Source organism: Oncorhynchus masou, chromosome 1, assembly GCF_036934945.1.
Source record: "Oncorhynchus masou masou isolate Uvic2021 chromosome 1, UVic_Omas_1.1, whole genome shotgun sequence".
NCBI lineage: Eukaryota > Metazoa > Chordata > Actinopteri > Salmoniformes > Salmonidae > Oncorhynchus > Oncorhynchus masou.
The window spans coordinates 50,117,925-50,134,977 of record NC_088212.1 but is presented as its reverse complement, the minus strand read 5'-3'; the positions used below and the strand labels follow the sequence as shown (position 1 = coordinate 50,134,977).

Genomic DNA, 17,053 nt, shown 5'->3' with positions numbered 1-17,053 from the left:
CCTTTAAACAGCTTGGAAGATTCCAGAAAATGATGTTATGGCTTTAGAAGCTTTTGATAGGCTAATTGACATCATTTGAGTCAATTGGAGGTGTATCTGTGGATATATTTCAAGGCCTAACTCAGTGCCACTTTGCTTGACATCATGGGAAAATCAATAGAAATCAGCCAAGACCTCAGAAAAAGAATTGTAGACCTCCAAACGTCTGGTTCATCCTTGGGAGCAATTTCCAAACGCCTGAAGGTACCACGTTCATCTGTACAAACAATAGTACGCAAGTATAAACACCATTGGACCACGTAGCCGTCAGGAAGGAGACACGTTTTGTCTCCTAGAGATGAACGTACTTTGGTGCGAAAAAGGCAAACCAATCCCAGAATAACAGCAAAGGACCTTGTGAAGATGCTGGAAGAAACAGGTACAAAATGATCTATATCCACAGTAAAACAAGTCCTATATCGATATAACCTGAAATGCTGCTCAGCAAGGAAGAAGCCACTGCTCCAAAACCGCAAGAAAAAGCCAGACTACGGTTTGCAACTGCACATGGGAACAAAGATTGTACATTTTGGAGAAATGTCCTCTGGTCTGAAGAAACAAAAATGGAACTGTTTGGCCATAATGACCATTGTTATGTTTAGAGGAAAAAGGGGGATGCTTGCAAGCTACGGAACACCTTCCCAACTGTGATGCACAGGGGTGGCAGCATCATGTTGTGGGGGTGCTTTGCTTTTGGAGGGACTGGTGCACTTCACAAAATAGATAGCTTCATCAGGAAGGAAAACGATAAGCATATATTGAAGCAACATCTCAAGACATCAGTCAGGAAGTTAAAGCTTGGTTGCAAATGGGTCTTCCAAATGAACAATGACCCCAAGCATACTTCCAAAGTTGTGGCAAAATGGCTTGAGGACAACAAAGTCAATGTATTGAAGTGGCCATCACAAAGCACTGACCTCAATCCCATAGAAAATGTGTGGGCAGAACTGAAAAGGCGTGTACGAGCAAGGAGGCCTACAAAGCCGTGCAATAGATTATGGTCATTGTTGTTAGATTAGCGCTGAAAACGTGATGTAGAACATTGGCCTGTTGGAAATTACAACTCCCTACTACATTGCACAGTCCGGGCATGATCTGATTTATCTGTACAGAAAGTGCAGCGCAATGTGCACATTGAGCTCACAGAAAAAACAAACATGAAATGGAATTCAGACAATTGAACCGACGTTGGTCAGTTAGTTGTTTAAAAACTGAGAAATAACTGCCATTTTGGTTAATCGCTCAGCCCTAGTTGTTTCTAAAGACCTGACATTTCATCCTGTTTTGGTGGGATGGAGTTTTGGTCCAAAATGTGTTAATAGACACATTTTAGGCCAAACAAGTGGTCAATTAGGCCAAATAAGTTGTACATTTAGTTAATAGACCAAATAGAAAGAGTTCCAAACAGGTCTACCAATAACAGTTAGTTTTCCCCTCCCTGCTCAGACCACTCCAAAACAGTTCTAGCAAATTTCTTGCTTGAGAAATTGCTATTTGCTATGAAGCTACTATTTTTGTATCTTTTTGACAATTTTAATTGAAGACAATTGCAGTCAGGTACTTAATTGTTACATAGTAATAATTTGATATTGAGATTCATTGGTCCTTTTTAAGATGGTACTTTACTAATCCTTAAAGGGGAAATTTGATTGCACCAGCCAATACATTCTTGAGATGGCGCCGACAGAGATGGTCGCCTCGCTTTGCGTTCTTAGGAAACTATGCAATATTTAGTTTTTTAATATATGGTTTCTTACATTGTTACCCCAGGAAATCTTAAGTCTTATTACATATATCAAAGAATTATTCCCTGCTGTAAGAGCAACGTCAACTTACCAACATTACAACCAGGAATACGACTTTCCCGAAGCAGATCCTCTCTTTGGAATACCATCCAGGACAATGGATCTAATCCCAGCCGCTGACCGAAAACAACGACGACGCAGAAGGGGCAGAGCAGTCTTCTGGTCAGGCTTCGTAAACGAGCACATCGCTCACTGCTCCAGAGTATACTACTCGCCAATGTCCAGTCTCTTGACAACAAGGTAGACGAAATTCAAATAAGGGTTGCCTCAGAGATTGTAACATTCTGTTTCACAGAAACATGGCTCTCTCTGATATGTTGTCGGAATCGGTCCAGCCACCAGGCTTCTCCATGCAACGTGCCGACAGAGATGAACACCTCTCTGGGAAGAGGAATGGCGGGGGTGTATGCTTTATGATTAACAGCTCATGGTGTGATCGTAACAACAGACAGAAACTCCAGTCCTTCTGCTCACCTGACCTAGAATTCCTTATCAAATGCAGGCCATTCCACCTACCAAGAGAATTCTCGTCAGATATAGTAACAGTTGTGTACCCCCCCCCCCCCCCCAACTCAAGTAAACACCAAGTCGGCCCTCAAGGAACTTTACTGGACTGTGTGTAAATTGGAAACTATATACACGGAGGCTGCATTTATTGTAGCTGGGGATTTTAACAAAGCAAATTTGAGATCAATGTTACCTAAATTTTTACAAGCATATTGATAGCACAACACGTAGGGCTAATACTCTCGACCACTGCTGCTCTAACTTCCGCGCTGCATACAAAGCCCTCCCCCGCCCTCCCTTCAGCAAATCTGACCACGACGCCATCTTGCTCATCCCGGCTTATAGGCAGAAACTCAAACAGGATGTACCAGTGACGAGAACCATTCATTGCTGGTCTGACCAGTCGGAAGCCACACTCCAAGATTATTTTGATCACGCGGACTGAAATATGTTCCGGTCAGCCTCTCAGAACGACATTGATCTATACGCTGACTCGGTGAGTGCGTTTATAAATAAGTGCATTGGAGATGTCGTACTCGCTGTGACTATTGAAGTCAACCCTAACTAGAAACCGTGGATGGATGGTGGAATTCGCAAAAAACTGAAACCTCGATCCACCGCATTTAACCATGGATAGAGGTCTGGTAATATGGCTGAATATAAACAGTGTAGTTATTCCCTCCGCAAGGCAATCAAACAACTGAAATGCCGGTACAGGGACAAGGTGGAGTCGCAATTCAACGGCTCAGACACGAGACGTATGTGGCAGTGTCTACAGGAAATTGGGGATTACAAAAACAGCCACGTTACGGATACAGACGTCGCGCTTCCAGACAAACTAAACACCTCCTTTGCCCACTTTGAGGATAATACAGTGCCACCGTCGCGGCTCGCTAACAAAGACTGCACTCCACCCCTCTCCTTCTCAGTGGCTGACGTGAGTAAAACATTTAAACATGTTAACCCTCGCAAGGCTGCTGTCCCAGACGGCATCCCTAGCCGCGTCCTCAGAGCATGCGCAGACCAGCTGGCTGGTGTGTTTACAGACATATTTAACCTCTCTGAACCACCATCACGGATCCGGTATAATTGTCATCAGCAACGCTGAATAGCATAACGCCACAGTCAAATAATATTACTAGAAATATTCATTCATGAAATCACAAGTGCAATATTGCAAAACACAGCTTAGCCTTTTGTTAATCCACCTGTCGTCTCAGATTTTGAAATTATGCTTTACAGCGAAAGCGAATACAAGCGTTTGTGTAAGTTTATCGATCACTCGACAAAACAATAAGTACACTTAACATCAGGTAACTTGGTCACGAAAATCAGAAAAGCAATCAAATTAATAGTTTACCTTTGATGATCTTCGGATGTTTTCACTCACGAGACTCCCAGTTAGACAACAAATGTTCCTTTTGTTCCATAAAGATATTTTTTATATCCAAATACCTCCGTTAGTTTGGTGCGTTATGCCCAGGAATCCACCGGAAAGAGCGGTCACGACAATGCAGACACAAATTCCAAATTATATCCATAATGTCCACAGAAAAATGTCAAATGTTTTTTATAATCAATCCTCAGGGTGTTTTTCAAATATCTATTCGATATTATATCAACCGGGACAGTTGGCTTTTCACTAGGACCGGGAGGAACAATGGCCACCTTTCTCTGTTGCGCACAACTCACTTTGAGAGCCCCCACGTATCCACTTACGCAATGTGGTCGTTCACGCTCATTCTTCAAAATAAAAGCCTGAAACTATGTCTAAAGGCTGTTGACACCTTAGGGAAGCCATAGAAAAAGGAATATGGTTGATATCCCTTTACATGGGCAGTAGGGATGCATAACAACAGAGAGGTTTCAAAAACAGGGGCACTTCCTGATTGGATTTTCCTCAGGTTTTAGCCTGCAATATCAGTTCTGTTTAACTCACAGACAAACGTTTGACAGTTTTGGAAACTTTAGATTATATGCATATTCTAGCATCTGGTCCTGAGAAATAGGCTGTTTACTTTGGGAACGTTATTTTTCCAAACATAAAAATAGTGCCCCCTAGCTTCAAGAGGTTTTAATCACTCCCTATCCCTGTCTGTTGTCCCCGTGTGCTTCAAGATGGCTACCATTGTTCCTGTTCCCAAGAAGGCAAAGATAACTGAACTGAATGAATACCGCCCCGTAGCACTCACTTCTGTCATCATGAAGTGCTTTGAGATGCTAGTCAAGGATCATTTCACCACCACCCTAGACCCACTTCAGTTTGCATACTGCCCCAACAGGTCCACGGATGACGCAATCACCATCTCACTGCACACTGCCCTATCTCATCTGGACAAAAGGAATACCTACGCTGTTCATTGACTACAGCTCAGCATTCAACACCATAGTACCCTCCAAGCCAGCTAACGGTCATCAGCTAACCCCTAGCTCGGAAAGCTCTCGCCAGTTTGTACAATGCGATTTAACCAGAGCATACCGGACCGTTTCTCTCCATATCCCCGGATTCCTATCGCAAGCTCCGAACCTTCTCACCTTCACAGCTAACGTCCCCTGAATGCTAGCTGTCTGGAGCACAACGGGCTGTTGGTTTACGAGGCCCATCGAATCCATTCCGAAGCCACTAGCTAGCAGTCAGCTATCCTTTGCTAGCGGTCATCAGCTACCTTTATCCTGGACAACTCTCGCCAGTCTGTACTGCGCCAGTCAAACCAGAGCTAGATGGACTTCTTCTCCTCCATATCTCCGGATTCCTACCGCAAGCTCTGAACCTTTTTTATTTAAATGTTTTATTTATTTAAAAAAAAAATATTACGATTTTTTTTTTCCCCCCACCTGGAATTATAGCAGCTAACAACCCCTGAACGCACAGCCGCTAATCCGTGGCCTGCTAGCTATCTAGCTATCTATTGGACTGCAGGCTTAAGAGGCCCTTCGGACATATTTCCTTGGCCACTATACATATTTTGCCAATTGGCCTGGTTTACCACACGGAGTCCTGCTGATCCGTCCGCGGATGTAACTGCACGAGGGGGCCACAACAGACTTTCCTCCATCGCGTCATCCCTCTAAGGCCTTTCTGTTAGCCTGCTAGCCCCGTGCCGCTAGCTGCATGAAGCCACACACTGGACTTGTATGAACCCCCGGCTACGCATGCCTTTCCCTAACGTCACCATGCCGTGTCGATTGCTGTTCTGGTTTGTAACTATTGTTTTATTTCACTGTAGAGCCTCTAGCACTGCTCAACATGCCTCGGCTAACACTTTAGTTCCACCTCCCACACACGCAGTGACATCACCTGGTTTAAATGCTATTTCTAGAGACAGTATCTCTTTCATTATCACTATATGCACAGGTTTACCCCCACTGTATTCACATCCTACTATACCTTTGTCTGTACATTATGCCTTGAATATATTCTACTGTACCCAGAAATCTGCTCCTTTTACTCTCTGCACTAGGCGTCCAGTTCTGTTAGCCTTTAGCCGTACCCTTATCCTACTCCTCCTCCGTTCCTCTGGTGATGTAGAGGTTAATTCAGGCCCTGCAGTGTCAACCTCCACTCCCATCCCCCAGGCTCTCTCATTTGTTGACTTCTGCAACCGTAAAAGCCTTGGTTTCATGCATGTTAACATTAGAAGTCTCCTCCCTAAGTTTGTTTTATTCACTGCCCTAGCACACTCCACCAATCCGGATGTCCTAGCCGTGTCTGAATCCTGGCTTAGGAAGACCACCAAAAACCTTGAAATTTCTATTCCGAACTATAACATTTTCCAACAAGATAGAACTGCCAAAGGGGGCGGTGTTGCAATTTACTGCAAAGATAACCTGCAGAGTTCTGTCTTACTATCCAGGTTTGTACCCAAACAATTTGAGCTTCTACTTCTAAAAATTAACCTCTCCAGAAACAAGTCTCTCACCGTTGCCGCTTGCTATAGACCACCCTCTGCCCCCAGCTGTGCCCTCGACACCATATGTGATTTGATTGCCCCCCATCTATCTTCTGAGCTCGTGCTGCTAGGTGACCTAAACTGGGACATGATTAACACCCCGGCCATCCTACAATCTAAGCTTGATGCCCTCAATCTCACACACATTATCAATGAACCTACCAGATATAACCCCAAATCCGTACACATGGGCACCCTCATAGATATCATCCTAACTAACTCACCCTACAAATACACCTCTGCTGTTTTCAACCAAGATCTCAGCGATCACTGCCTCATTGCCTGCATCCGTAATGGGTCTGTGAGCAAACGACCACCCCTCATCACTGTCAAACAATCCATAAAACACTTCTGCGAGCGGGCCTTTTTAATCGACCTGGCCTGGGTATCCTGGAATGACATTGACCTCATCCCGACAGTAGAAGATGCCTGGTTATTCTTTAAAAGTGCCTTCCTCACCATCTTTAATAGGCATGCCCCATTCAAAAAATGTAGTACCAGGAATAGATATAGCCCTTGGTTCACTCCAGACCTGTCTGCCCTTGACCAGCACAAAAACATCCTGTGGCGTTCTACATTAGCATCGAATAGCCCCCGTGATATGCAACTTTTCAGGGAAGTTAGGAACCAATATACACAGGCAGTTAGAAAAGCTAAGGCTAGCTTTTTTAAATGGAAATTTGCAATCTGCAGTACAAACTCAAAAAGGTTCTGGGACACTGTAAAGTCCATGGAGAATAAGAGCACCTCCTCCCAGCTGCCCACAGCTCTGAGGCTAGGAAACACTGTTACAAATGACAAATCCACTATAATTTAGAATTTCAATAAGCATTTTTCTACGGCTGGCCATGCTTTCCACCTAGCTACCCCTACCCCGGTCAACTCCCCGGCACCCTCCACAGCAACCCGCCCAAGCCCCCACCATTTCTCCTTCACCTATATCCAGATAGACGATGTTCTGAAAGAGCTGCAAAATCTGGACCCCTACAAATCAGCCGGGCTAGACAATCTGGACCCTCTCTTTCTAAAAATTATCTACCGAAGTTGTTGCAACCCCTATTACTAGCCTGTTCAACCTCTCTTTCGTATCGTCTGAGATTCCCAAAGATTGGTAAGCTGGCGCGGTCATTCCCCTCTTCAAAGGGGGAGACACTCTAGACCCAAACTGCTACAGACCTACAGTGCCTTGCGAAAGTATTCGGCCCCCTTGAACTTTGCGACCCTTTGCCACATTTCAGGCTTCAAACATAAAGATATAAAACTGTATTTTCTTGTGAAGAATCAACAACAAGTGGGACTCAATCATGAAGTGGAACGACATTTATTGGATATTTCCAACTTTTTTAACAAATCAAAAACTGAAAAATTGGGCGTGCAAAATTATTCTATAAAATAGCCTCCAACACTATACTCAGCAAACTGGAAGTATTCTATCACAGTGCCATCTGTTTTGCCACCAAAGCCCCATACACTACTCACCACTGCGACCTGTACGCTCTCGTTGACTGGCCCTCGCTTCATACTTGTCGCCAAACCCACTGGCTACAGGTTATCTACAAGTCTCTGCTAGGTAAAGCCCTGCCTTATCTCAGCTTGCAGGTCACCATAGCAGCACCCACTCGTAGCATGCGCTCCAGCAGGTATACCTCACTGGTCACCCCCAAAGCCAATTCCTCCTTTGGTCGCCTTTCCTTCCAGTTCTTTGCTGCCACTGACTGGAACGAACTGCAAAAATCACTGAAGCTGGAGATTCCCATCTCCCTCACTTGCTTTAAGAACCAGCTGTCAGAGCAGCTCACAGATCACTGCACATGTTCATAGCCCATCTGTATACAGCCCATCTATCTACCTCATCCCCATACTGTATTTATTTATTTTGCTCCTTTTGCACCACAGTATCTCTACTTGCACATCCATCTTTTGCACGTCTACCATTCCAGTGTTTAATTGCCATATTGTAATTACTTCGCCACCATGGCCTATTTATTGCCTTAACTCCCTTATTTGACCTAATTTGCACTAACTGTATATAGACATTTCTTTTTTTCTACTGTATTATTGACTGTATGTTTTGTTCATTCCATGTGTAACTGTTGTTATATGTGTCGAACTGCTATGCTTTATCTTGGCCAGGTTGCAGTTGCAAATGAGAACTTGTTCTCAACTTGCTTACCTGGTTAAATAAAGGTGAAATAAATTAAAAAATATATATATTCTTTAAAAGCTCATCATCAAGCTGAGGCCCTGGGTCTCAGCCCCTCCCTGTGCAACTGGGTCCTGGACTTTCTGATGGGCCAACCCCAGGTGGTGAATTTTGGAAACATCTCCAGTTTGCTGACCCCACATGGGTGTGTGCTCAGCCCTCTCCTGTACTCTCTGTTCACCCACTACTGCGTGGCCATGCACGCCTCCAACTCAATCATCAAGTTTGCTGATGACACAACAGTAGTAGGCTTGATCACCAACAAAGACAAGACAGCCTACAGGGAGGAGGTGAGGGCACTCGGAGTGTGGTGTCAGGAAAATAACCTCACTCAACGTCAACGAAAATAAAGGAGATGTTCGTGGACTTCAGGAAACAGCAGAGGGAGCATCCCCCCCATCCATATCGGAGGGTCAGCAGTTGAGAAGGTGGAAGTTCCTGGGCGTACACATAGCAGACAAATTGGAATGGTCCACCCACACAGACAGCGTGGTGAAGAAGGCGCAACAGAGCCGCCTCAACATCAGGAGGCTGAAGAAATTTGGCTTGTCACCCAAAACCCTGACAAAATTTTACCGATGCACAATCGAGAGCATCCTGTCGGGCTGTATCACAGCCTGGTAAGGCAACTGCACCGCACTCAACCGCAAGGCTCTCCAGATTGTAGTGCGGTGTGCCCAATGCATCACCAGGGGCAAACTACCTGCCCTCCATGACACCTACAGCACCCGATGTCACAGGAAGGCCAAAAAGCTCATCAAAGACAACAGCCACCCAAGCCCCTGCCTGTTCACACCTCTATCATCCAGAAGGTGAGGTCAGTACAGGTGCATCAACGCTGGGACCGAGAGAAAGAAGCTGTTTCTCAATCTCAAGGCCATCAGACTGCTAAACAGCAATCACTAACTCAGAGGCTGCTGCCTTCATTGAGACCCAATCACTGGACACTTTAATAAATGGATCACTAGTCACTTTAAATAATGCCACTTTAATATTGTTTACATATCTTACATTACACATATCACATGTATATACTGTATTTTATATAATCTACTGCACCTTGCCTATGCCGCTCGGCTATCGCTCTTCCATATACTTCAATGTACATATTCTCATTCACCACTTTAGATTTGTGTGTATTAGGTAGTTGTTGGTTGAATTGTTATATATTACTGCACTGTTGGAACTAGAAGAACAAGCATTTCACTACTCGCATTAACATCTTCTAACCATGTGTATGTGACCAATAAAATTATATTTTTTGTCTTTCTCTTCATACCCGGGGCTGCTGCAGCTGCATGAGCTGTCCAGACTAAAACCTCTGAAAAACCTAACAGAGTTGACCTTGGCAGAGAACCCTATAGCCAATCTCCCCCATTACCGTCTCTTCCTGGTTTTCCACCTGAGGTCACTTGAGACACTGGACGGGCAGCCTATAAGCCAGGAAGAGAGAGAGCAGGCCCCCCAGCGCTTTCAAATGGGTACATTGCAGTATTGCACAATCCCTGCTTAAAACTATGAAAGGGTCTCATTACTAGATGAGCCTTTGTATATTTTAAATACTTGGTGTGTATTCATTAGTGCAAACCTTAAAGTCCCTCTTCATTTTGGCCTGTTTGCTTCTGTTAGTTTGCTAGTGAATATACAGTACCTCAGTACCACACTTAGGTTGTTTCCTAGTTGGTACTGTTAGTGGAAATGGCAACTATTTTCATGCTGTGGTTGCAGAGGAGATTGAGCGTCTGGAGCAGGACCTAGAGTGTCGTGTGGCAGAGATCGGGAGGCTGCAGAGTGAGCAGGTGGCTGCAGTGGAGGAGCTTGAGCAGCAGGAGGAGCTCATTGACCAACTGCAGCTAAAGAGCCTGCAGCAACAGCACTGCCAGGCCCAGCAGGAGCAGGAGCTGGACACCAAGACAGAGCTGGTGGGCATTTATCTCAACATGCATGCACTCACTCAAACACAGACCGAGAGAAAGAGACACACACACACACACACACACACACACCAGGGTTTCCGTTAGGAAAATGTGGTGCCGGACAACGTGACTGGTAAGATTTTAATTTACCGGCCATTTGAGAAATTTACCGGACCGATATGCGTTGGGTGTGTCTCAATAGGGCAGCCACCCACGGGGCTCAGAATGACAGATCGCATTTTGATTATGGCAATTCATCATAACATGCCAAGCAGCTACTGTAATGAGGCATCCGATAAAACAATTTTCAAACATTTGCAAACAAATACGGGAAAATTAGCGGGAAAACACCGTTCTAAACAATGCACCTGGTGCGAGCAGTATATGACAGAGATGAACATTTTAGGTAGAAACTTGGTGAATCTAAAGATGCAACAACTAGGATGGGTTACTAATATACAGTGGTTCTTCCTGTAAAAGTTGTGTAATACTGCAGCACACCTTACGGGCTGCTGCAGAATTCTATGGCAGGTTATTTAATTGTCAGCCATTGTTACCATTAATGCTAGTTAGTGCTAGTTTGACAACCAAAGGGCATCCTTGAGAAGCATTTGATAGCTTTCAATACTGGCTGTACTAGAGAATTTAAAATATATTTTTTTAAGAACATAGTATATGGGATTGATTTTAAGAAAAGTTTAATTAATTAGATTAATATTGTAGTCTTAAGAAAAACAAAACCATGGCGCTGTACAACATGATGATCGGGAGTAGGCTACAGTACTAAGAGCATAAACATTTCCACATTTCCAATTTGTTTCATTACAGCCTTATTCTAAAATGTATTAAATATTTTTTTTCCCCTCATCAATTTACATACAATACCCCATAATGACAAAGGGAAACAGGTTTTTAGAAATTTTTGCAAATGTATTAAAAATTAAAAACAGATACCTTATTTACATAAGTCCACCTGTGGTAAATTCAATTGTTTGGACATTATTTGGAAAGGCACACACCTGTCTATATAAGGTCCCACAGTTGACAGTGCATGTCAGAGCAAAAACCAAGACATGAGGTCGAAGGAATTGTCCGTAGAGCTCCGAGACAGGATTTTGTCGAGGCACAGATCTGGGGAAGGGTACCCAAAAATAAATCTGCAGCATTGAAGGTCCCCAAGAACACAGTGGCCATCATTCTTAAATGGAAGAAGTTTGGAACCGACAAGACTCTTCCTAGAGCTGGCCACGTGGCCAAACTGAGCATTCAGGGGACAAGGGTCTTGGTCAGGGAGGTGACCAAGAACCTGATGGTCACTCTGACAGAGCTCCAGACTTCCTCTGTGGAGATGGAAGAACCTTCCAGAAGAACAACCATCTCTGCAGCACTCCACCAATCAAGCCTTTATGGTAGAGTGGCCAGACGGCAGCCACTCCTCAGTAAAAGGCACATGGCAGCCCACTTGAAGTTTGCCAAAAGGCACCTGACCATGAGAAACAAAATTCTCTGATGAAACCAAGATTGAAATCTTTGGCCTGAATGCCAAGCGTCATGTCAGGAATTAACCTGGCAACATCTCTACGGTGTAGCATGGTGGTGGCAGCATCATGCTGTGGGGATGTTTTTCAGTGGCAGGGACTGGGAGACTAGTCAGGATCGAGGTAAAGATGAACGGAGCAAAGTGCAGAGAGATCCTTGATGAAAACCTGCTCCGACTGGGGCAAAGGTTCACCTTCAAAAAGGACAATGACCCTAAACACACAGCCAAGAAAACGCAGAAGTGGCCTCAGGACAGCCAGAGCCCGGACTTGTACCAAATCGAACATCTCTGGAAAGACTTGAAAATATCTGTGCAGCGACACTCCCTATTCAACTTGACAGAGCTTAAGAGAATCTGCAGATAAGAATTGGAGAAACTCCCCAAATACAGGAGTGCCAAGCTTGTAGCGTTGTACCCAAGAAGATGTGAGGCTGTAATCGCTGCCAAAGGCGCTTCAACAAAGTACTGAGTAAAGGGTTTGAATACTTATGTAAATGTGATATTTCAGTTTTTGTTATTTTTATACATTTTGAAAAATGTATTAACCTGTTTTTTGCATTGTCGTTATGGGGTATTGTGTGTAGATTGATGAGGGGGAAAAAACGTTTTAATCAATTTGAGAATTATCCTTTTAACGAAATGTGGAAAAATAATAATTTCCGAATGCACTATATAGCCGCCAATGATCACGGTGTATCAGTGTTCGTATGGCAGAGGCTGGTGCTCTCACATTAGTTAAATTTTTTGTTTTATATTTTTTGCCTTTTAATTAAGATTTTTATGATTAACCACTTACAAAAAAATAAAATAATTGCCTCTGTGGTTGGATTTTCATACAAGATAAGACATGCCTCATAATATGATGTAAATCTTTCAGGTTTCAAACAATTTACTAAGTGCGTACTGCCTCCAGCTACTGACTCCAGCTCTCATTGTAGAGTGGTGGGTGACGTGCTGAAAGCTTGCCTACCGTTGTTTTTTCTCCTGGTCAATTTGGCCGGCAACAATTTTATTCATGGGCTTTTCATTTTATTAGACAAAACCCGTCAATTACCGGCTAACGGAAATCCTGACACACACACACAAACATGCAAATTGTCATATAGGAAGGAGCTCCTTGAACAACGATGCATTTACGTGTCCTCTAAACTCTTCATGCCTTCATCTTTCTCTCGTCTTTCTGTGCCCATAGCTATTTTCTCGGCCTCTAGTTGATCCTTTCCTGAAGGTAGTATTGCATGGTGTGGTATAGTGTTTGTGTGTATAGAAAGCAAATTCTTTAGTTTTTTTTTTATTGCTCATCGTTCACATGATTTCTTAATGGCCTTTTATGACTTGGTTTCATAAGTCATGCACCCAGGTTGCGTCAAACAAACAAAACACTAACCTTTTCAAATGCCAGGGCCTCATTCTCTAGTAACTCGTATTCAATATAATATAATAGGCAACACTAATCTTAGATCAGTACATCTACTCTTTATGAATACAGGCCATGGTCATGTCTCCATCCATTTTTCTCATTTGCTCTTTGCATGAATTTTCTGTTTGTTTTCCCACTGCATCGGTCTCTTCAGCCTCCTTCATTGCCTGCTCCTCTACTGGATGCTATTTGTCAGGTACTCTGAAGACACACAGATTCATGTGAACCCAATGCCCACTGCTGACCCATGTCCTTGCTTAAATGTCGATGACTCTTCTGTCCATTCAGGTTCTCACTCGCAGAGCACTCTTATGTTTGCTAGCATTTTGTTGTTTTTGTTTGTTTACCTCGTGTTTCAGATTAAATGTAAAGATGATGATGATAGATGCTGCCTGCTTTTTCTTGGTTTGACTTTATATGGTCAAAGCTAGTATAATATACAGGTAATTTTGCACGTTTGTATTTTATTGTGACAAAGTAAATTTAGGTAGATAGCAGCTGCATTTAGATAGGCTATTATACTGAGCAGTGATTTACATGGGATTGACCACCATAAAGATGAGCTATATTTTTCGGAGAGTCCAAAATATTGCCATTCATTCCATTCTAACTTGCAGTGAGTGTATGATGCTTTTCTTCAATGTGTTTGTGATATCTCTGAATAATCTCTATACTGCATGGCCGTATTGACAGCTGAAACAGAAAACGGTGGAGCTGACACGAGCATGCCAGAAGCAGTATGAGTTGGAGCAGGAGTTAGCCTTTCAGAAGATCGACGCCAAGTTTGAACCATATCCCTATTACCCAGACCATGTGAGTGCATCCATCCAGACCCATCTCTCCATTCAGTTGTTGCCTTAGGGTCTGCCGACAATGGCACCCTATACCCTATACAGTGCAATACTTCTGGTCAGAAGTAGTGAACTATACACTGAGTGTACAAAACATTAAGGACACTTCTTTCCATGACCTAGACTGACAAGGTGAAAGCTGGGATTAACTTTTATTTATGTCATTTTTTAAATCCAATTTAATCTGTGTAGATGAAGGGTAGGAGACTGGTTTAAAAAAATATATTTTTAAGCCTTGAGACATGGATGTGTGCCTTTCAGAGGATGAATGGGCAAGACAATGGATTTAAGTGCCTTTGAACAGGGTATGGTAGTAGGTGCCAGGCGCACCGGTTTGTGTCAAGAACTGCAACACTTTTTCACGCTCAGTAGTTCCCCGTGTGTATCAAGAATGTTCCATTACCCAATGGACATCAGCCAACTTGACACAACTGTGGGAAGCATTGGAGTCAACATGGGTCAGCATCCCTGTGGAACGCTTTTGAGTCCATGCCCAGACAAATTGAGGCCATGGGGGGTGCATTTCAAGATTAGGAAGGTGTACATTCAGGAAATAAGATGCCATTTTGGATGCACCCTTGGAATATGCATGAATTTGTGATTAATTTCCCCTCTCTTTCACCAGGAGTTGGAGACAGAGAGCTTGCTGGAGGAAAGCCCTTACATTGGAAAGGCACGGCACAAAAGGAACGCGGTGGCCTCAGATGGCATCCAGAGTCATCAGATGCCAACTGCAGGCCACATAGAGACAGACAACCCCAGGCAAGATGTGGCCAAGATCAGCTCCAGAGACTGCAGCCAAGAACAGACTAAAGGTACAGAAGAGGTAAAGTGGAGGAGGGGTAAAGTAAAGTTCGTCCTACTAGATGCTGATCTTGGGTCAGTTAAGTTTTTTTTCCTTCTAATGGCTAAGGTTCGAATTGGAGGAGGGGAAGCTGATATGGTAACACAAGATTTTCCTATTGTCTGCGTCACCCTGCCTACTGTATGTGAAGTGAACTACAGGGTTGTTCCTCTGAGTGTTGCTGACTGACGTGAGTGTTAGGTGAGGTGTAGTTAGTTGAGTTTTTGTTTGTGTGACTGTGTCCCCAGCCGAGGAGCGTCTGCAGCAGTTGCACAGGGAGATCGAGGAGGCAGAGCAGCAGGTCCTCAGGGCCGGTAGAGAGCTTCGCCTGTTGCAGGAGACACTCTCCCAGAAACAGGTGAGACACCGGCGAAGCTCGGCTCTCCTATTGTCTTTGTCCCAAATGGCACCCTATTTCCTATAGAGTGCAGTATTTTTGTCAAAATGAATGCACTTGGTTGTTCCATCAAATTTGTCCCTTTTTGGTAGTGTAACTTTGAATTTTATTTTAAAAATTTACCTAATTTTTTACCTAATTTCAAGAGCACATGTTCAACTTAATAAAAAACATGTTTTTCCATTTCAAGAAGTTCAATGAAGAAAAAATTACTGTAGTAAGTGCCAAATAAAGTAACAGGGTTGATGATTACATCTCAAATCAGCCATAAATCCCCTTGGCAGGGGGTATGGAAGCCTGTTGTGTGCAACAGGAAGGGGAATTGAATGAGTAGAACCAGCTCACATGTTGCGCTATGATTTGACAATTAGATGTTCAATGTTACTTTTTTTATATTAATGATGTAAAGGCCCCAGCTTAGAGGACCTTCGTGATTCTGGTACTGGTTCTGATCTTAATCTTCGCTTATAAATTGATCTGTGGACATAGGCACAAAAACTATACTACTCTATGTGAATTACAGTATGATGGGAAATCTGAAACCACTTGAAGCTGGGATTTCCTTCCTACCATTTAATTTGCTCTTCTGACTGTCCATAAACTCCTTACTGAACCTTACGTCACAGCCACTGACAAAGCACGTGCCTCTAATACTTATATTGCAGCGCAACAGGAGATGATCTCTATAGCACATTCAGAGATTGATTTATAGCCATTAATCTAAAATAATTCACAGATTTTAAACAAAAAACACCTTGGTTGTTATAGATTAATAGGATATGAAAAGCGAGTTCCTAACGAGTTCAGGAAGCCGAACGTATGACGTTCACAGTGGTGGGGGCTGATGTTTTGATCAAGAGAGACCATTAGAAAATACGCACATTTTCTCTTAACACTAAACATACATATGTGTATTTTACAGTTATAAGGAAGGTGAAATCTTAGTTAGTGGTTATAATTTGATTGTACTATATTGAGAAAGCATAAGTCATTTCAAGCCTTCTTCATAGTTTTGTTGAATAGGAAATATGTCACAAAATATTTCATATTTGTATTATATTTGTACTGTTTGCTTGAGCTTGTGTCCTCAAAAGTGACTACACCTCAGCAATTTATAACTATTTACCAGAAAGATGAGTTTGAACCTTTCTTGGAGTATGCAACATTACTCGTTATTGTTTATAGTCCTCTTGTGATAAATCATTACTTTTGGGGATTACTTAGATTGTGTTCAGTTTACGTAACAGGCTTGTCCTTAAAATTAGGGACAAGTGCCTCCCGAGTGCATTGCAGTGCTACTTACCACTTAGAGATCCTGGTTCGAGTCCAGACTCTGTCGCAGCCGGCCGGTGTCGTCCAGTTTAGGGTAGGGTTTGGCCGGCAGGGATGTTCTTGTCCCATCGCACACTAGCGACTCCTGTGGCGGGCAGGGCACAATGCACGCTGACACGGTCGCCAGGTGTACGGGGTTTCCTCCGACACATTGGTGCAGCTGGCTTCCAGGTTAAGTGGGCATCGTGTCATGAAGCAGTGCAGCTTGGCTGAGTTGTGTTTCGGAGGATACACTGCTCTCAACCTTCG

The 17,053-nt window shown here is 43.4% G+C and overlaps 1 protein-coding gene across 3 annotated transcripts in view; it reads left to right on the top strand.

The window, feature by feature from the left end:
* cntrl (centriolin) overlaps positions 1-17,053 on the top strand; it is a 122,731-nt gene that overhangs the window by 27,171 nt on the left and 78,507 nt on the right. For all 3 annotated transcript variants that reach the window (XM_064974032.1, XM_064974022.1, XM_064974042.1), the window contains 5 exons: positions 9,799-9,985; positions 10,233-10,426; positions 14,074-14,193; positions 14,857-15,046; positions 15,324-15,433. In XM_064974032.1, the coding sequence (XP_064830104.1) occupies positions 9,799-9,985; positions 10,233-10,426; positions 14,074-14,193; positions 14,857-15,046; positions 15,324-15,433 (801 nt within the window). The remainder of the gene's footprint in view (positions 1-9,798; positions 9,986-10,232; positions 10,427-14,073; positions 14,194-14,856; positions 15,047-15,323; positions 15,434-17,053) is intronic.